The 22,022-nt window shown below is 41.2% G+C and overlaps 1 protein-coding gene across 2 annotated transcripts in view; it reads left to right on the top strand.

Annotated features, from left to right (window-relative positions):
• LOC121281281 (protein FAM13B-like) overlaps nt 1–22,022 on the top strand; it is a 170,610-nt gene that overhangs the window by 41,791 nt on the left and 106,797 nt on the right. For both annotated transcript variants that reach the window (XM_041194146.1, XM_041194144.1), the window contains exons 6-7: nt 11,035–11,174; nt 16,532–16,573. In XM_041194146.1, coding sequence (XP_041050080.1) covers nt 11,035–11,174; nt 16,532–16,573 — 182 coding nt within the window. The remainder of the gene's footprint in view (nt 1–11,034; nt 11,175–16,531; nt 16,574–22,022) is intronic.

Genomic DNA, 22,022 nt, shown 5'->3' with positions numbered 1-22,022 from the left:
CTTTAAACTTGAGGGTGGGGTGGAGTGGAGCGGGGTAGGGTTTGGTGATGGGAAATTTAGAAAGCCAAAAAGAGCGGTCAAGGCATTGGAACAGTATAGCGATGTGGGCAAAGACAGACAGAGTGTGACAGAGTTTAACAAATATTGTACATCAGAGGATAAGGTCATTGCAGGGAATAGAAGTAAAAAATTAAATTAAAAACTCCTTATCTGAGTGTACGATGCATCTGCAATAAGATAGATGAATTAGTGGCACAATTAGAGGTAAATGATTTAGATCCAATCACCTGGACAAGGTGAGCAAGATTGGGAAATAAAATTCCAGTGTACACAATATTTCAGAAAAACAGGTAGCATGGTAGAAGCGGGACAGCCCTAATATAAAGTATGAAGTAAAGAGTGAGAAAGGATCTGGCCTCAGAAGATCATGAAGTAGAATCAGTATGGGTGGAAATTAGGAATAGCAAGAGTCAGAATACACTGGTGAGAGTAGTTTATCAGCTCCCTAATAGTTATGCTGTTGGACAGAGCATTCAACAAGAAATAACTGGAGCTTGTAACAAAGGAAATGTAATTATTGTGCGGAACTTCAATCTTCATATAGACTGGGACAATCAAATTGTCAAAAGCGGTCTAAAAGATGAGTTTGTAGAATTTGCCAGTCTCTTGGAGTAATATGTTGTGGAACCGACTGGGGATAATGCTATCTAAGATCTAGTAATGTGTAATGAAGCAGGTTTAATTAGAAATGTCATAGCAAAAGATCCAGTGGGAAATACTGATCATAATACCATTGAAGTTTGTGTTAAGTTTGTAAGTGACATACTCCAATCACAAACAAGAATCTTAAACTTAAAGACAATTACATAGGTATGAGGGGAGAACTGGCAAGTCTGAAGATTGGGAGTGTTTTTAAAAACCAACAAAGGACCATCAAAAAGTTGATTAAAAAGGGAAAAAATAGAATGAGAGTAAACTAGCCAGAAATATAAAAGCAGATTGTAAAAGCTATTTTAAGTATATTAAGAGGAAGAGAGTAGCTAAAGTCAATATTGGCTCCTTAGAAGCAGAGACAGGATAAATTATCATGGGAAATGAGTGGGTGGTGGAGACATTGAACAAATATGTTGCATCTGTCCTCAGAGTAGAAGGCACAAGTTGCAAACCAGAAATAGAGGAAAAAGTACTGGAGAAACTTTAGGGTCTAAAATCCAACAAATCCCCCGGACCCGATGGCCTACTTCCTAAGATTCTAAAAGAGTGAGCTGCAGTTAGTGGATGTGCTAGCTCTGCTTTTCCAAAATTCCTTAGATTCAGGAACAGTCCCATTAGATTGGAAGTAGGCAATTGTTACACCACTTTTCAAGAAAGGGTGAGAGAAAACGGTGAACTACAAACCAATTATCCTAACATCAGTTGTTGGGAAAATGCTAGAATCTATTAAGGAAGTCTTAGCAATGCACTTAGAAAAGTATAATATGATTCGAACAAGCCAACATGGTTTTACTAAAGGGAAATCATGTTTAACAAATTTATTAGAGTTTAAGGATATAACCAGTAGGGTAGATAAAGGGGAGCCAATAGATGTAGTTTACCTGAATTTCCAAAAGACATTCAATAAGGTGCCACATAAAAGGTTAATAGACAAGACAAGGGTTCATGGAGTTGGAGGTAGTGTATTAGCACGGATAGAGGGTTGGGTAATGGATAGAAAGCAGAGAGTGGATATTATCTGACTGTTTCAAGTTGGCAGGCGGTGAATAGTGGAGTGGTGCAAGGATCAATACTGAGGCCTCAGCTAGTTACAATCTATGTTAATGACTTTGATGAAGAGAATAATGTATCATTGATTACTGATGATACCAATCTAGCTGGAAAGGTAAACTCGGAGGCCACAGAAAAGCTGCAGAGAGGTAGAGACAGGTTAAGTGAGTGGGCAATATGACGGCAGATAGAGTAGGGAAGGGTGAAGTTATTCACTTTGGTTGTAAGAATAGATGAGCAGAATATTTTTAAAAAGGTGTGAAACTTGTAAATGTTAATGAGTCTTGGGTGTGTTTGTACAAGGAATGCAAAGTTAGTACGCAGGTCCAGCAAGCAATTAGGAAGGAAAATGGCATGTTGGCCTTTATTCCAAGGGGATTGGAGGACAAGAATAATGAAGTCTTGCTGCAGTTGCACAGTGTTTTGGTGTAACCAAATCTGGAATAGTGTATGCAGTTTTGGTCTCCATATTTAAGGCATTGGAGGCAAGTACAGTGAAGGTGCACTAAATTTGGGGGAAGCGGTGGTGTAGTGGTATTGTCACTGGAATAGTAATCCAGAGACCCGGGTTAATCCTCTGGGGACCCAGGTTCGAATCCCACCAATGCAGATGGTGAGATTTGAACTCAAGGAGTATGAAATTAAAAATCTAATGATGACCATGAAAACATTGTCAATTGTCATTAAAACCCATCTGGTTCAATAATGCCCTTTGGGGAAGGAAATCTGCCGCCCTTACATAGCCTGGCCTACATGTGATTCCAGATCTACAGTAATATTGCTGACTCTTAAATGCCCTCTGAAATGGCCTTGCAAGCCACTCAGTTGTATCGCACTGCTACAGAAAATTGGATAAGGAATGAAACTGGGCGGACCACCCAGCAATGACCGGAAACAACAACAGTAAACTCAGACTTATAGAGTCCTCCTAACTGACATCTGGGAGTTTATGCCAAAATTGGGAGAGCTATCTCACAGACTAGGCAAGACTAGACACAGTCATACTCATGGAATCATACCTTACAGACAATGTCCCAGACACCACCTTCACCATCCCTGGGTATGTCCTGTCCCACCGGCAGCACAGACCCAGCAGAAGTGGCGGCACAGTGGTGTACAGTTGGGAGCGAGTTGCCCTGAGAGTCCTCAACATCGATCCAGCCCCCATGAACTCTCATGGCATCAGGTCAGACATAGGTAAGGAAACCTCCTGCTGATTACCATGTGCCTCTTCCCCACCCCTCCTCCCAACCTCCCCCCTCAGCTGATGAATCGATACTGCTCCATGTTGAGCACCACTTGGAGGAAGCACTGAGGGTGGCACGGGTACAGGATGTACTCTGGGTGGGGGACTTCATTGTCCATCACCAAACGTGGCTTGGTAGCACCACTACTGACCGAGCTGGCTGAGTCCTAAATGACATAGCTGCTAGACTGGGTCTGTGGCATGTGGTGAGGGAACAAACAAGGTGGAAAAATGTACTTGATCTTAACCTCACCAACCTACCTGCCACAGATGCATCCGCCCATGACAGCAGCAGGAGTGACCACTGCCACAGTCTTTGTTGAGGTGAAGTCCTGTCTTCATATTGAATACTCTCCATCGTGTTGTGTGGCACTACCACCATGCTAAATGGGATAGATTTTGAACAGATCTAGCAACTAAAAACTGGGAAACCGTGAGGGGGCCATCAGCAGCAGCAGTATTGTACCCAACCAATGTAATCTTGTAGCCCAGCATATCCCCCATGCTACCATTACCTCAAAGCCAGGGGATCAACCCTGGTTCAATGAAGAGTGCAGGAAGGCATGCCAGGAGCAGCACAGGCTTACCTAAAAATGAGGTGTTGACCTGATGAAGCTACAGCACAGAACTATTTGCACGCCAAACAGGTTAAGCAGCAAGCGATAGACAGAGCTAAGTGATCCCCCAACCTGTGCTCTGTTTACAAGAATTGTTCCAGGAATGAGAAATTTCAGCTATGAGGATAGATTGGAGAGGCTGGGACAGTATTCCTTTAAAAAAAGGCTAAGAGATGAATGAGAGGGCACAGATTTAAAGTAATTTGCAAAAGAAGCAAGTGTGATGTGAGGAAAAAGCTTTTTCACACAACGAGTCTTATGGGGCTGTAATGCACTACCTGGAAGTGTGGTGGAGACAGGTTCAATTGAAGTATTCAAGAGGGCATTAAATGATTATTTGAATAGAAACGATGCACAAGGTGACAGGGAAAAGGCAGGGCAATGGCACCAGGTCATAATGGTCATTTGAAGAGCCGGTGCAGACATGATAGGCCGAATGGCAGCCTCCTATGCTATTAAAATTCTGTGATTCTGTGATCAGATCCAAGCTCTGCAGTCCTGCCACATCCAGTCATGGATGCTCCATCTCTGCCTCCTGCAGAGGTCCCCAGAATCACAGATACCAGTCTTCAGCTAATTCGATTCACTCCACCTGACATCAAGAAATAGCTGAAAGCACGGGATACTGCAAAGGCTATGGGCCCTGACAATATTCTGACAACAGTACTGAAGACTTGTGCTCCAGAAATTACCACGCCTATAACCAAGCTGTTCCAGTACAACTGCAACACTGGCATCTACCCGGCAATGTGGAAAATTGCCCAGATATGCCCTGTACACCCACAGCAGGCCAATCTAACACAGCCAATTACTGCCCCATCACTCTACGCACAATCATCAGTAAAAACAATGGAAGGGGCCATCAATAGGGCTATCAAGTGGCACTTGCTTAGCAATAACCTGCTCACTGACGCTCAGTTTGGGTTTTGTCAGGGACATTCAGCTCCTGACCTCATCACAATCTTGGCTCAAACATATACAAAAGAGCTGAACTCCAGGGTGAGGTAGAGTGACTGTCCTTGACATCAAGGCAGCATTTGACTGAGTGTGGCATCAAGGAGCCCTAGCAAAATTGGAGTTAATGGGAATCGGGGGAAAACTCTCTGCTTGTGGGAGTCATACCCAGCACAAAGGAAGCTGGCTGTGGTCAATCATTTCAGTCCCAGAACATCACTGCAGGAGTTCCTCGGGGTAGTGTCCTAGGCCCAGCCATCTTCAGCTGCTTCACCAATGATCTTGCTTCCATCATAAGGTCAGAAGTGGGGATGTTCACTGCTGATTGTGCATTGTTCTGCACCATTCCCGACTCCTCAAGTACTGAAGCAGTCCATGTCCAAATGCAGCAAGATCTAGACAATATCCAGGCTTGGGCTGACAAGTAGCAAGTAACAATTGTCAGACAATGACCATCTCCAACAAGAGAAAATCTAACCCATCACCCCTTGAAATTCACTGCATTATTATCGCTGAATCTCCCACTATCAATATTCTGGGGGTTACCATTGACCAGAAACTGAACTGGGCTAGTCATATAAATACTGTGGCTACAAGAGCAGGTCCGAGGCTCCGAATCCTGCGTCAAGTAACTCACCTACTGACTACCTAAAGCCTGTCCACCATCTACAAGGCACAAGTCAGGAGTGTGATGGAATACTCCCCACTTGCCTGGATGAGTGCAGCTCCACAAACACTCAAGCTTGACACCATCTAGGACAAAGTAGCCTGCTTGATTGGCACCACATCCACAAACATTCACTTCTTCCACCGCTGATGCACAGTGGCAGCAGTGTGTACCATCTACAAGATACACTGCAGGAACTCGCCAAGGTTCCTTAGACAGCACCTTCCAAACCCACAACTGCTACCATCTAGAAGGACAAGGGCAACAGACACAATGGAACACCACCTGGAAGTTCTTCTTTTCTAAGCCCCTCACCATCCTGACTTGGAACTATATTGCCGTACATTCACTGTCGCTGGGTCAAAATCCTGGAACTCCCTCACTAACAGCACTGTGGGTGCACCTGCACTACGTGGACTGCAGCAGTACAATAAAGCAGCTCAGCATCTACTCGAGGGCAATTAGGATTAGGTAATAAATGCTGGCCTAGGCAACGATGACCATAACCAATGAATAAAAAATCGCTCCCTGGGATGAGCGGGTTGGCCTATGATAAGCTGCGTAAATTGGGCTCATATTCTCGGCAGTTTAGAAGAATGAGAGGTGATCTCATTGAAGCCTACAAGATTCTGAAGGGGGCTTGATAGGGTGGATGCTGAATGTGTTTCTGCTGGTTGGGGAATCTAAAACATGGAGACACAGTCTCAGGATAAGGAACCGATCATTTAGGATTGAGATGAGGCAAAATTACTTCACTTGAAGGTTGTGAATCCTTGGAGCTCTTGACCCCAGAGGGTTCTGGATACTGCATCGTTGAATACATTTAAGGCTCGGATGGACAGATTTTTGGTCTGTCAGGGAATTGAGGGATATGGATACCGGATGGGAAAATGGAGTTGAAGTCCAAGATCAGCCATGATCATATTGTATGGTGAAGGAGGCTCAACAGGCCTTATGGTCTACTCCTGTGCCTATTTCTTGTGTTCAGTATCTGATGAGCCACAAATGGTACTGAGCAAACGTTCCCCACTTCTGACCTTATGTTGGAAGGATGGTCATTGATGAAGCAGCTGATGATGGTTGGGCCTCAGATGCTAACCTGATGAACTCCTGCAGTGATAGCCTGGGACTGAGATGATTGACCTCCAACAACCACAGCCATCTTGTGCTATGTATGACTCCAACTGGCGAAAAGTTTTCTCCCTGATTCATATTGACTCCAGTTTTGCCAAGGCTTGGCGTCAAAGGCAGTCAGTCTCCCCTTACCTCTGGAGTTCAGATGGTTTGTTTGTTTTTAGACCAAGGCTGTAATGAGGTCCAGAGCTGAGTGGCCCTGGTGGATGCCAAACTGCACCAGTAAGCAGGTTATTGCTAAGCATGTGCCGTTTGGTAGCAGTGTCGACAGCCCTTTCCATCACTTTGATGATCAAGAGTAGACTGATGGGATGGTAATTTGCCAGGTTGGGTTTGTCCTGCTTATTGTGGACACCTGTGCAATTTTCCAAATTGCATCTTCAGCACTAGTACTGGAATGTTGTCAGCACCCAGTGCCTTTAACTGTTTCTTGATATCACATTCAGCTGAATCGAATTAGCTGAAGACTGGCATCTGTGCTGCTGAGAACTTCGGAACAGGCAGAGATGGATCATGTACTCGGCACTCCTGGCTGAAGATGGTTGTAAATGTTTTAGCCTTGTCTTTTGCACTGATGTACTGGGCTCTCGCATCATTGAGGTTGTTGGTATTTTTGGAGGCGTCTCCTCTGGCTGTTTGTTCAATTGTGCACCACCGTTCACAACTGAATGTGGCAGGACTGCAGTGCTCCTTTGGTTGTAGGATCGCTTAAATCTGTGGTATAGACGGTTCTGTTTGTCCTGGTACATCAATCGCAAAAGAATATCATGTCGGTACAGCATGTAACTAAGACACATAGAACCTTGGCCTTTATTGCAAGAGAATGGAGCATAAAAGTAGGGAAGTCTTGCTACCGCTGTGCAAGGCTTTAGAGAGATGGCGCATGAAGTACTGTGTACAGTTTTGGCCTCCTTACTTAAGGAATATAATTGCAATGGAAGCAGTTCAGAGAAGATTTACTTGGCTGCTTCCTGGAATGAAATGATTGTGTTATGAGGAAGGGTTGAGCAGGTTAGGCCTATACTCATTGGAGTTTAGAAGAATAAGAAGTGATCATATTGAAACATAAGGTTCTGAAGGCACTTGACAAGGTGGATGCGAGGAGGATGTTTCTCCTTGTGGGGAGTCTAGAACTTGGGGGCACAGCTTAAAAATAAGATAGGGATGAGGAGGAATTCTGTTCTCAGGGTCGTTAGATCTTGGATTTTGTGTTCCTCAGAGAGCAGTGGAGGCTGGGTCATTGAATATGTTCAAGCCTGAGTTGGACAGATTGTTGATTTGACAAGGAAAGTTAAGGAGCGCAGGCAAGAAAGTGGAGTTAAGGCCACAGTCGGATCAGCCATGATCTTGTTGAATGGCGGAGCAGGCTCGGGGCCAAATGACCTACTCCTATTTCTTATGATCTTATAATAATGTTGCCTACTTGTTGGTTTTGGTACTACTGAAATCAGCAGTGTTTTTAAAACCTACGTTTTAAAATTTTAATAGTTGATAATCTATAGAAGTTGATCTGTGCTTTCATGCTTGCAAAAAGTTGCAAATTTACCTTCCCAATATAAAAAGTATTGCCAATAATTTTGGCACCAGTGAACTGAACCCTGTCAATGTTTTTAACTACAACAGATGTATTTGTGTTCACAATGCTTTATTTTTCCATTGGAATATAACCATATAACTCCCTGCTGCCACTTTGCTGCTTTAAAGCGGAATTTGACTTTAAATTAAGAATATTCTAGAAACTTTTTTGGTTGTCAACTGGCTCAAGTGGCCAACTGGGAATCTAGATGTGGCTGACAAGTAAAAAAATATGCTGTTGGGCATGCAACCTTTGCTCATATTTGCACAATATATGCATATGTACTTCAATTTTTTTGTCTGTTGTTACTAAAATGGTGAGACGAAGAATAGACCATGCTTTTTGATAGTAAGATTGTTAATGAATGGTTGTAAATATTAAGTAAATATACATGTGAAGTAGGTTTTCTGTATTGTGTGTAGATTTTAGGTGGTTTCTAAAAAAAAATAGTGCCTGTAGCTAAAATAATGTTGCTGCAACAATTTCTGTTGGACATAGCTGATCCCAGCTGACGCTTCATTGCAGTATTGAGGAAGTGGTGCACTGTTGGGAGGTGCTGTTTTTTGTATGAGATCCTCAACTGAAACTGCATCTGCCCCCTCAGGTGGATGTGGAAGACCCAATGGCATTATTTGAAAAAGAACAGGGGAGTTATGTAGGTGCCTTTGCCAACAGTTGTCCATTGATTTACAATCCATTGAAAAAAAAAATCATGTTCACGGATCTTGCTGAATGCAGCTTGATTGCCTGAATTGCCTACATTACAGTAGCGACTTCACTTTTGTTTAAAAAAAGTACTTAATTTGGGACTTCTTGAGATTATAAGTCTCAATGAAAACAAGCTTTTTCTTTAGAATAGTTGTATTTAAAAATAAAGTTGAGCTTTTTAATAATGATGGAACTTATGCAGCAGTAATATTACAAGTACTGTTTGCAAGTTGTCTGTATGTATTTTCTCTTAACTGTTTTCTATTGTAAATTCCTGTGACTCCGTTGATAATGGCAATTGTTATGTAAATTTGCTGTTACTTCATCCTCACAGGAGTTACAAGTTTCAAGAAGGAGAGATGTGGAGAAATGTGATAATCATGTATCAGCTGGTCCAATGTCAGTTGTGGGCAAACTTTCAAGGATAGAAATTGATCTTCACTTGGCTGTTACTGAATGAGAAACAGTTCGGTTGTTCACTCAAAGACTACCTGAAACACATCCAACCTCATGTTGGGAGTAGACCATATTCAGGTGTTCAGCCCCTCTAATTATTTGAAGGGGCCAATCTGGTGAAATTTGGTACTGAGCAGAGCGGGCACAAGACCTCCATTCAGTCTTTTGATTCCTAATGCAGCCTCTTTCATTAATGTGAAACTGGGAAGAACCAGAGATCCTGTACAATTCTTCTCTCTCCCGACACCCTTCCTCCCGCACCTGCTCCACCTGCCATCTTCAATCTTTTGCTTTCCGGAAGCTACCCGATGGCCATACCAGCTAGCTGGGTGGTCCGTCTTAGTTCCCGTCAAATTGATGATCTGCTTCTATTTATGTCTGCAACTTGGTGGCAATATGCTGATGAGCATAAGGAGTATCGTATCAAAATTAGTGGATTACATAAAAGTGAGGGGTTTGACATACAGGGAGGTGTGAGTCATGAGCAGGTTAGCAGAATGGATAGATGTGGCCAATGCAGTTTGATGTGGAAAGTGCAAAATGGTCCATATTGGAGGGTAAACAAAGAATTTGAGTAAACATTCAGTGCAAAAATGTTGAAAGATGTAGACGAGCAGGGACTCCTGTGGATGAAATGTGCACCTACAAGTAGTTAACCCATTAAAACCACCTTGCTATCAGATTCCTTGTCCAACATCAGGATGTCAAAACTTTCTCCAGCTCAGCTTTGGGTAGATTGAAGCTGTTGTTCTAGGTCCCTGCTACAAAACTAGCTCCGTTGCTACTGATTCCATCCCTCTCCATGCCTACTGTCACAGGTTGCACCAAGTATTGGTAATCTTAATACCTTGTCCACTATGACTGCATACTTCCACCGCAACTTTGGCCCATTCCTGCCACTGTAACCTACACATGGTTGCTTTAAATTTATTGTTGGTCTTCCCATCTGCCAAAACTCTGCAGGGCACATCACGTCCTGCATTGATTCTTCAGTTTGCTTATCACTGTACTATCTAGGGATAGGGAACCAGTGTATTAAGTTCAAAATACTTGACTATAGTGTAACTTCTAGACATGTCCCACCCTACCTCTACATTTTCTGCGAACTTGCATTCCCTCTTTTGACTCTGGCATTTTGTGAATTTTACCCACTCCCAGCTTTTTGCCCGAGCATTGGCAGGACTTTCAGCCATCTTAGTCCTTTACTTTTGAACCTAATCCTTGACCTCTCCATTTTTAAAAAAAAACACCTCAAACTTGTATTTTGTCCAAGTTTTTGGTCATCTAATTGTTGTCCCCCCGTTTGTCTTGCCTTTTTCTAAAGCACTGTGGGCATTTATTTTAGATTAAATCACCATACAAATATTATTGTAACAGTACAAATTCAAAAGTTTCTGGGAACAAAGAGTCTATGCTGAACCCCAGCAGAAATTTACCACTTCTCTTGTTCTTTCAATATTTGTATCAGACTTTCATTTCTTGTCTTTTTCCTCCAATTCACTTGAAACATTGTGGTTATTCATGTTGTTCATTATAATTTTTTTATATCATAGGTTTATAATCAGCTTAATTCTTCAATTTTCAGTCTTTTGGCCTGTGTAGTTTTTCTGAAGTGGTTTGCTTTCTTAGTTGGCATGTACAAGGCTTTAATGTAAGGTCGTTCTGTGACCCGCCTTGGGTCGCAAACATAAAAGAGCACAGTTAATTTAAAATGAAATGTTAATAACCAGTCGTATGATAGTATTTTGTCTATCTGTTTCTTCCATTGAAGATTGTCCAAGATCTTTGGGCAGACAAGATATTTTTGATAACTGTAAATTCGTTTGTCTTTCAGGTTCTGGCTTTTCACTTGTGCAATTTTATATAGGCTTTGTTTTGCCCATGATACTAATGTTAGTGCTTCTGATTTCAGGTTACTGAATCATGTGAAGAAGGTGATAAAATAGAACAAAGTGATGTACTTCCTGAAGAACCTGAGAGCATGTTGATGAATGCTGAGCACTTGACGATAACTAAGAATATAACTGAATCTGATATCGTTTTGTCAGCAAGGTAAAGTAGTAAAGGCTTAGCAATTGAATAATTTTGGTTCATATTCATTTTGACACCCTGGGCTGAATTTTATCTGACTACCCAACCGCTTTCCTGCAGATGCTATTACCCCTGGCCCACCCATCCCCACTGCCCACTGTGATTTTATAAGCGGCGGGAGAGGCGTTGGGTGAGTCACACCTACCCATGGCTCAACTGAGGCCCTTGTGTGGAAAATTAATACCCAATTAAAGGCCTCATCCCTCTGCCTTTCTGATTTAATGGGTGGCAGGAGAAGCTGGAGCTCTGTGTGCAATCCGGCAGGTTTAACCTTGTGGGCTGCTGGCCAGTTATAGGGAGGTGGTGCCTCTTCCTGGCCCATGATGCCAGTTGGAGGCCTTTCCCCACAGTTTTGCCTCCCCATATCCATCCTTCCTCTTGTGCTGTCCAGCACCCCCACCCTCTTGTTGGTGTCTGTCAGCCTGGCCCCAGTGAGACCCCAGACAGTCCATTGCTGAATGCCATCTCCTTGGCTTACATGAAGCACCAGCCGTGGCCACCGCTGCTGCTGACGTGCTACTGTGCAGAGCTGCTGGCCTCCGATTAGCCAGTGGTTCTGAGGCACTACTTCCTCCTGGAGACAGATGGAAGTCCCACTTCATACTAATTGAAGGGCAGTTGCCCAAAAAATTGAAGTGGGATGAGCTGACTAAGGCAGAGGTGGGCTCGTCCCTGACATTTAAGCTGGGATACGGGGAGCCTGCCCTCGGAGTATAATCTAAACCACAGTTGGAATTGGTATATCTATTCCTCATAACTTTGCGGATTTTACAAACAGTAAGATGGCAAATCAAAATAACCAGCAGTTTTGAATTTTCAAAATTTATTTACTGTTGCCCAAATTAGTGATGTAATATTGAGTAATTGATATGGTTTCAGTATTACATTTTTAAAATATATAAGATGTCATCTCAGTATTTAGTAATTAGGCCACAACATTTTGCTTCTAAAATATTTAGTGCACTTTTAGTGTTTGCTTCTTTAAAGACTTCAATATAGGTCGAGGGAAAATGGTCATTATTTCTTTCAAGTTGTTTTGTTTTAGAAGTTTTCTGCAGAATTTAAAAAAAATAACTAAAGATTTACGGGGTTACTTGACCAGACAGATTGATGCCAATTTAAGATGAAACTGTATGATTCTTAAGCATAGCCTCCATTCTACTGTGAAGGCAAAGGTGTTCCTACTGAGAAGCAAAGTATATTGAGCATCCGTTTCCAAACTGAAAATTACCATGTTTTTCAGCGTTAAACTGAATGAATCAACTGTATATGTTTGTTGATGACCCAAATACTTGTCCTTCATTTCACAGTAGAATACTGTTAGAAACATATAAAGGTGATAAATGTGGATGTAAAATGGGTTGAGAAGGAGAATGTACCCATCAACATGTGATTAGAAGTGACATTTTTGAAGCTTGGACACTTACAGTCAGTTTTCAGGATATGGATGCTTATCAACATTGTTCATGTGCAGCTGCTTACTTATTTGGGGTGGGGGTAGGGAAAAGATGGAGCCACAGATGGTAGCAGAGCAGTTTCTGGATGAAATTTGGGGCCTTTTTTAAATAATCATTGTCCTGTTGTAAAGAGCTTAAGTATAAAAGTTTAAATAGTTATTTGCTTTGGAAATAATTTCTTACAGTTCACAACAGATTGCTTTATTTTTTTCAAGTTTTTGTTTGACATCTGAAATCAGTTGAATCAAATGTTGAATTTCATTTAAAAATGCTTTCTTGCTGATAGTTTCTATTTCCTGATTATGTGATAGAATGATCTGCCTATTTATGGTAAACCATTAACAGTTTATGGCTTGTAAATGAAGCTGTTTTTTTTAAAAACAAGATGACCTAGATGGATATGATCTACACTGGCGCTTCAATGTAGCATTAAGGGAGTGCTGCATTTTGGAGCTATTATATTTTTCATTCATCTAAAAGATAAGTTTAATGCCTGTTTGGGTAGATGTAAAATATCCCACTGCACTATCCAAAGAAGAACAGAAGTGTTTTCCTAAGCCCTGGTCAACACTTATACCTTAAACTAATCCATTTTTAATTGTGCTAATTATCAGATATCTCATTCCTGTTTATAGGGCCTTGCTGTTCGCAAATTAGCGGTTGTTTCTTTACCAGAACAGTTGCTACACCTAAAGTAATTAATTAGCTGTGAAGCACTTTGGGATATCCTTGGAATATGAAAGGTAGCATGGTAAATGCAAGTTTCTCTCATCTACAGATTTTGATTAGCATTTTTCAGACGTTACAGACAATAACAAGATGTTAAATTATCCATTTTAAACTGACTAATCTGGCATAATCTGTTTTTGCTTTCTGAATTAGAAACATTCAAAAACATAATGAGTGAACTATTGTCTCACATGCGCTTAAATCATTCCTTTGAACAAGTCAGCTTTAACTCTGTTCAGGTATCGCTTAGGTGTAGCATAATTGTTATGACCAGGTGAGGGGTAAAAAATGACTCCCCTTTTCTACACTCCAAGTCTGACCATAATAGGGTTTTTTGGTGAATTTAGGCAGTATGTGCTTTTCTAATATCGCAAGAGCCCCACTATTTATGCTTTCAGTCTATAAAGAATTAGTCAGGTTTTCTTAGGTTAAACAAAGAGCAAGATAAGCTTATTGAAACTATTTCCTGCACTAAGAAACTACCAGGTAAATCACAACTGCCATTCATATGTGATGCATACAAGGGCATTTAGGGATGGGCAATAAATGCTGGCTTTGCCAGTGACACCCACATCCCATAAATGAATTAAAACATACACACCAGTACAGATGTCAGATTAAGATTAAAGCAAAATACTGCGAGTGCTGGAAATCTGAAACAAAAAACAGAAAATGCTGGAAAAACTCAGGTCTAACAGCATCTGTGGAGAGAAAGACAGAGTTAATGTTTTGAGTCCATAATTGCTGTGAAGAAGAGTCACACAGACTCAAAACGTTAACTCTGTCTTTCTCTCCACAGATGCTGTTAGACCTGCTGAGTTTTTCCAGCGTTTTTTGATTTTGTGACCAATTAAGAGGATAGTTTAAGGAATTTTTTTACAGTACGTGAAGAAGATAAAACAAGGGGGTTAGCTGTCTTTTGGCTAATCTCGATGGCAGTGATTCAACCTTGCAGGTGTTTTCGTCTTCCTGAGTAGTTATTTGGAGCAGATTTCCACATTTTACCCCCAAAAGTTCTTGGTTTGCAGTAGATTTCTCTTCTAAGGATGGTCACTTGCAAATCCATGTGCAGTACTTTTGAGAGAAAGAGAGCAAGCAGCTTTTGCAGCCTGTTTTCAGAACAGCATTCTGATCTCTGATTGCTCCCTGCTTGGTAACACAGTCCTTTAAAGTACCCTGCTGGCTGTATATTCTATTAATCTATTAATTCTATTAATCCCTGTCTGCTGCAGTCATTGTTTTTAGAACAGATAATTGTATTTTGATGTCTCACCTCAGAAACATTTGAAAAGCTTCAGGGTAGTGTAAAGCCAACATGAAATGGGCTCTTTAATGCTACCAAGGGGCTTGAGTGTCTTTTATTTTTCATCCCACTTGGTGGAATACAAGCTTGTATATTGTAGTCGCCCATTGTCTTGTCATTTTATTAAAATGAATATATTTTAAGCAGGCAGTTTCATGATACTAAAGTCCTCTTAACATGCTTCTCATCCTTCAGATTTTCTGTTCGCTTAACACAGGGTTGCCCAACCTTGTGTGTGGGGGGGGGGGGGCCACATTTCAATTTTTCTCACACTAGTCAGTGATGAGCAAATTTCGGAAAGATAGTTTGGTACAACGTTATATGTGAATTTTTTAAAAATAGCCGATGTATGAAAAGAAAAAACTTGCTGAGCAAAAAAATCACAACAATAAATTGATAATTTATAAAATGAGTAATAAATAAATAAACCATTCGTGTGAAAGAGTGTGTATGTCCAGCCCACTCCCAGTTTCAGGATGCTCGCTCATCCACTCATCCTCACTTTGTGAGAGTGTCTGTTGGTGTGTGGGGTTGAGGGTGATTGAGAACCCTGAGACTGTGTGTGAGTGAGCCAGGCACATGCACTTCTCCCACTCATTCACACCCCCCCACTCACTTACTCATTCTCCCCCTCTCCCTCTCACACACGCCCTCTCGCGTGCGCACAGCCTCCTCTCTCTTACGTGCGCCTTCTCACGCCTCCCTCTCACCCCTGTATGCTCTCCTCACTGATTCGGCAGAGAGTGGATAGGTGCATTGAGAGCAGAGGAGTGGTGCCTGAATGCAGGTGCCCGCTGAGAGGAGCGCCAAGAGCCGGGAGGGACGCGGCTGGAGCTGGGCCAGAGCACTGGGATCTGCGGGAAGGTGACTGGAGCCACAGGAAAATGAGGTGAACGGTGGGCCCGCATGCTGCAGAGTGTCTTTATCTTCTGATGTTCAGTTCATGGTGTTCGTTGCTTCTCCAATCACAGCCTGTTTCTGTCCCGTGTTTGTAGCTGGTAGGCTCATGAGCCTATCAACAGCAAATGCTGGAGAGAACCAGGCTGTGATTGGAGGACCATTCCCCTGCATAATCCTTCAAATCCACTGATCCATCTTACCGGCATTTTCACCAATCGATCATGCAAACGAAACTTTAAACACAATAAACTCTTGCACAATTTGCTGTTTAATAATGCTTCTTTATAAGGCCTTGACTCAGGATTCAAGTTACACTCCAGTCACTGGAGCTCCTAATCTAGGCTCATATTTCAGTGCATTATTGAAGAATTGCAGGCATGTTGGATGAGACTTTAAAGCAAAACCCTACCCACCCTCAAGTAAGGGTAAAAGACCCCATGGTACTATTCAAAAAGGAGTAGGGTAATTCTCCCTGTTAATAATTATTTATCAACTGACACACAAACATTTCCATTCCAGTTACTGGGAACTTACTGTCATGATATTGCCTGCTGATTTCCTAATTTTACAATAGCAACATGCCAAAAAAGGTCATCTTCATTGGCTGTAAAGCACTTCAGAATGTCTAGAGGTTATGAAAGGCACTATATAAAAGCAAGTTTTGTTTTGTTTTTTGCCAAAATAACCTCGTTATTGCATCATGTTTAATCATGCTTCTGATGCCAATCCAACTTTTGGTATCTAATTCTATGCTTGTTTATGGTCTCGTGTTATAGAATTAAACCTTTGTGTTCTGTTGAAATAGGATGTACTTCATCTTAATTTGCAATGTGTATGTTGCCAGCACATTTTTGCGCTGTTTCCAGACTGCCCTTTTGTAATATTGCAATTGAGAATAAATGCATATTATGTACTTTTTTTTGTTGCAGTGCCCATGGCTCCCCTATCAACCAAGTGACCATATCTGCAGAGTAAGTACTGACTTGTTTTCATCACAATTTAACTGTTTGGATTTACACAGTTCTGTGTAATTTTAGCATCCAAGATTGTAGCAAAATAATTTTCAATGCCAAGTTTTTTCACTACTCGAAGAACAATCAGGAGTAGAAGCCACTGATAATCACTACCCCTCACCACCAAACTAAGAAGAGACAAATGTTGTTGTTTGTATATTAATTTAAATTGTATGTAGGTGGTGGGCAGTAATTGGGGATTCATTTGTGCCTCTATAAATCGACACATAACTCATAAATCCGAAACTGTGGTTGTGGGGTTAAGAGGTGCTTGCTTGTAGTGTGGATAGGCTCTAGTTCTATCCTTCACTAATTGGATTTTTGGATTATAACATTGTGGCAGAGAATTGTTGCCTAAAGGGTGAAGGTTGGAAGCGAAGAAAACCATTTTCAGAAAGAAGCTTACAAATCCATTGTTGAAAATGGCAGAAAACAACTGTAAATGGTTGGGGTATGACTAGCCTTTGATAGTCTTGGGATTTGACCCATATGACTAGGGAAAGAATGAAGTGCATATGTGGACACAGATTATGTCCCTACCAAAAAGGAGATAAAGTGTGGCCTTGGCGTTATCGCTCCCTACAAGAAGTAAATTCAGAAATGTTTTGAGAGCTGGATACTCGTCAGTTGGATAATGTTGACAGTTTGGACCTTCGATTAAGAGTTCTTGGATGAAATTTATGAGGAAGATGATCTAAATGTCTGAGAATTGAGCAGATATTGATAGATTTTGGAAAACAGAAGGCTGTTCCATGGAAGAATATATCATACTTAAGTGTTTGCCCAGAGATCCCCAAATTGAATTTCGTCAATCATTCATATAATCCAACTTCAAAAGATTGTGTGAAAGTTTCTCGTGTGGACAGGCTACTGGTTCTAACTAATACTTGGTTCTTGGCGATAGAGTTCCTGTTGGATCAGATGTCCACTTCCTTCAAAAATTCCTGGGGAAAGTTATGGAACAAATGGGACGTTCCGGAGTGACAAAAAGGTTGCGGACTCGCTGATTACTTGATTTCACAATGGTCCAGATACAGGTATCGAGGATAAAAGACGAGCAGAATGAGGATGACAGCGCCTTTTAGCACCTCTGACTATTACAGGCAGCTTACCTCCACCTCCTCTAGTGCAATTAGGAATGGGCAACAAATGCTAACCTTGCCAGGATGCTAGCATCCCATTAATGAATTTTTAAAAAAAGACAATTGGAACAGCAATAATAGATAAATAAATCCTGGGAATGCCCAAGGGACAGTTAATAGGTGCTTCAGGGATGGCTTTAAGCATCATTTAGGGTGAATTGCCCAAAGCAGTGGGGCAGGGTCATCAAAATGACTCTTCTGAGACTGTTATTTCCAGCATTTTTCTGTTCTTATTTCAGATTTCCAATACCTGTACTATTTTTATTTCTGTATTGGTTAAAATGTTATCTTGATTTTCTAAGTAGTGAGGATCGATGCAAGGTTATGGAATGTCGAAGTACTACCTTTTGTAACTCAATGCAAAATAGCAGGAGTAAGCCTTTTTAAAAACGCTGATATAGTTCTCTGGTAAGGTACCTATGTTGTCGAGTAACCCTTCCATGAAAAAGGCACAAATGAAACTTGGTGCATGAGAAGGCAATTATTTTTGGAAATTTAGTGGATTTGCAGTCAGTACTTTACTGTACCTCATTAGCAAAGCCTAATGTGTCTCATTAGTGTTTGAAATGTTGTCAACTGTGATGAGGATAGCCTTGAACTTCATCTGCCACTTGTCTGCCCAATCCACCAACATGTCTATGTCCTTTTGAAGTTCAATGCAGAGAAGTGTGAGATGATCCATTTTGGCAGGAAGAATATGGCGAGACATTATAAAATAAAGGGAGAAACTCTAAAGGTGGTGCTGGAACAGAGGGACCTCGGTGTATACATACATGGGTTATTGAAGATGGCAGGGCATGTTGAGAGAGCAGTTAATAAAGCATATAGTATTTTACTTAGGCTTTATTAATAGGGGCATTGAGTACAAGAGTAAGGAGGTCATGTTGAACTTGTGTAAGACACTAGTTAGGCCTCATCTGGAATAATGCATCCAGTTCTGGGTGCCATACTTGAGGTAGGATGTGAAGGCATTGGAGAGAGTATGGCGGAGATTCACATGAATTATTCCAGGAATAAAGAACTATAGCTATGAGGATAGATTGGAGAGGTTGGGACTGTTTTCCTTGGAGAAAAGAAGGAGACTTGATAGAGGTATTCAAGATCCTGAGGAGTATGGACAGGGTAAATAGTGAGAAACTGTTCCCATTTGAGAGCATCAAGAGCTAGAGGGCACTGATTCAAAATAATTGGCAGAAGGAGTAAATGTGATGTGAGGAAAAATGTTTTCACCCAGATGGTGGTTGGAGCCTGGAATGAACTCCCTGAAAGGGTGATGGAGGCAGGTTCGATCGAGATATTCAAAAAGGAATTTGATTGCTACCCGAAAAGAGAGAATGTGCAAGGTTACAGGGATAAGGCAGGGGAGTGGGACTAGGCAGAATTGTCTTTCAGAGATCCAGTGCAAACTAGATGGGCCGAATGGCTTCCTTCTGCACTGTAAAGATTCTGTGATTAATGGCACCAGGAGATATGAACCAGAGAAAAAAGCAAACTCTCTTAAAGTTAAAACAAAAACAAAAATACCTGGAAAAACTCAGCAGGTCTGACAGCATCTGCGGAGAGGAACACAGTTAACGCTTCGAGTCCGTTTGACTCTTCAACAGAACTAAGGAAAAATCGAAAAGAGGTGAAGTATAAGCTGGATCAAGCGGGGGGTGGAACAGGTAGAGCTGGATAGAGGGCCAATGATAGGTGGAGATAACCAAAAGATGTCATAGACAAAAGGACAAAGAAGTGGTGATATTGGTGAAGCTGGTGATATTATCTAAGGAATGTGATAATAAAGGTACAGATAGCTCTAGTGAGGGTGGGGTGGGGGGAAGGGATCGAAATAGGCTAAAAGGCAGAGATAAAACAATGGATGCAAATACATTTAAAAATAATGGAAATAGGTGGGAAAAGAAAAATCTATATAAATTATTGGAAAAAAGGGGGGTCGGAAAGGGGGTGGGGATGGAGGACAGAGTTCATGATCTAAAATTGTTGAACTCAATATTCAGTCCGGAAGGCTGTAAAGTTACTAGTTGGAAGATGAGGTGCTGTTCTTCCATCTTGCATTGAGCTTCACTGGAACAGTGCAGCAGGTCAAGGACGGACATGTGGGCATGAGAGCAGGGTGGAGTGTTGAAATGGCAAGCGACAGGGAAATCTGGGTAATGCTTGCGGCAGACCTCTCTCTTAAAGTTAAACCGCCTTAAATTTGCTTATCCTATTTAGCAGGATTTTTTAACCTTTGACAGAAAATGCAGGTGTGGTTGATGAAGAGTGTACGTGGCTAATAGAAGAGATTAGTGTGAACTGTGAAATCTGAAAAAAAAAATTACATGCAGGGAGACTGGCTTTTAAGTCTGAGATCTTAGAGAAAATTCATGGCGCTCTGAGGCATTGTATTTGACCATCTGATACAGAATTTAATTCAGGAAATTGGCGTATTATAAAAGAGAGTTTCATAGGAAATGGAAAGGCCCTTGTAATAGGTTGCAACGGTAAGACGGTACTTCTCAAACATGGCAATCAAACTGTTAAGGTTCACTCATCATGATTAATTTGAATTAATTACAAAATCTCAGACTCTGAGCAGCTGGTGTTTGAGACACCTTTGATCTCAAATGCTCATGTGTTTTGTGATGAAGGTCCTGAGGGACATACCAAGGTATATCAAGGGCTATAAGTGGTAATGTGAAGAGTGGGGGGGTAAGGAAGCACAGTACCAGTGTTGATAGTGGGCCTAGAAATGACTGTCCCATCAGAAGGCAATCTTGTACTGGAGGAAGAGCCTTTGATTGTGCAAGGAAGAAATCTTGCAGTATTAATCCCAGCAGACATAAAAGTGCAATGAAATAAAGGCTACAGAACAGTCTCAACAGAACTAGAAGCAGAGGTCCCCATGATTGTGAAAGTTTCATGCTGATAAACTTGAAGATAAATGAATAAGGCATAAAACCAAGAGGATTAGGTAGTTGGAAAGAGTTCGGAGCTTATTTTGTGGTACCAGATAAGGGGCAACCACTGTTGCCACATAGGAGGATTTGTAATGAACTTGAACTTATTAACTTTAAGCTCAGCTAGCCTTCCTAGCACCTCTTTGTCAATATTTAGCCCATCCAGCACTACCTTTCACTGGCTTTGGCAGCATCTTCCTCTTTGGTAAAGATAAATGCTTAGTTCTCATTTAGTCTCTCAGCCATGCCCTCTTCCTCCATGTGTAGGTTTCCTTTTTGCTGTCTAATCAACCCACCCTTTTTCTTGCTACCCTTTTACTACTTATATGCCTTTGGAAGACTTTTGGATTAACCTTTCAAGTTGGTTGTAAGTCTCTCTTTCTCTCTCTCTTACTCCTCTGTATTCTTAATTATACCAAGGGGCTTCTGCAAACTAACATTGCAGCTTTAAAGCACAGTTGATGGTAGCTGTGGACAACCTTTTCGACATCTTTAATGAGAGAGATCAGAATTTGAAGCTGTTAAAATTCAGAACATGAAAATGATTGTAACTGAAGATGTGATGGTTTCAGTAAATCATTTGAAATTATCTTGGCTCTAAAAGTTTAGCACTTACAAATGTATAAGTTATATAAAAATGTACTTTTTAATATAGAGATTCCACCAAGTCTTAGTTTACTTTTAAATGGGTGAAATTTTCAAGAGTATGAAATTTGACTTAAGATTACATTTTCGTCATTCTTGATGGATATAGTGATAGGTGGTGTTTGTATTTTTTCTACTTCAGCTTTTAAATGGAAATTTTCTTTTTACAGTGCAATTTTTATGAGCAATAATATGACATTAAATGTTTAATGATGTATTCATGAACAAAATCTGAGGTTTTTTATTCGTTGGACTAGCAATGGACATAAAAGTGCAACGAAATAAAGGCTACAGAACAGTCTCAACAAACTGGAAGCAGAGGTCCTCATGATTGTGAAGGTTTCATGGCTGCTGATAAACTTGAGGATAAATGAATAAGAGGCAAAACCGAGAGGATTAGAAAGTTGGGAAGAGTTCGGAGTTTATTCTGCGGTACCAGATAAGGGGCAACCAGTCTTGCCACATAGGAGGATTTGTAATGAACTATGATTCTTGACTATTATCCATTTCACAACCGCTTGCAATTCTACCTACCTTTGATCTCGCCTCGCAGGAAACTGGATTAAACGTCAGATTGGAATACATCCAGAAAAAGAATGATTTCAATCTTATCCTCATTACACTGATGCAATGTCTTAAAATCTCCAACATTGTAGTGGTATTCCACAGTGTAAATGG

This window comes from Carcharodon carcharias, chromosome 8 (genome assembly GCF_017639515.1).
Source record: "Carcharodon carcharias isolate sCarCar2 chromosome 8, sCarCar2.pri, whole genome shotgun sequence".
Taxonomy (NCBI): Eukaryota; Metazoa; Chordata; class Chondrichthyes; order Lamniformes; family Lamnidae; genus Carcharodon; species Carcharodon carcharias.
The sequence above is the reverse complement of the archived record's forward strand: the minus strand, read 5'-3'. Positions and strand labels throughout refer to the sequence as shown.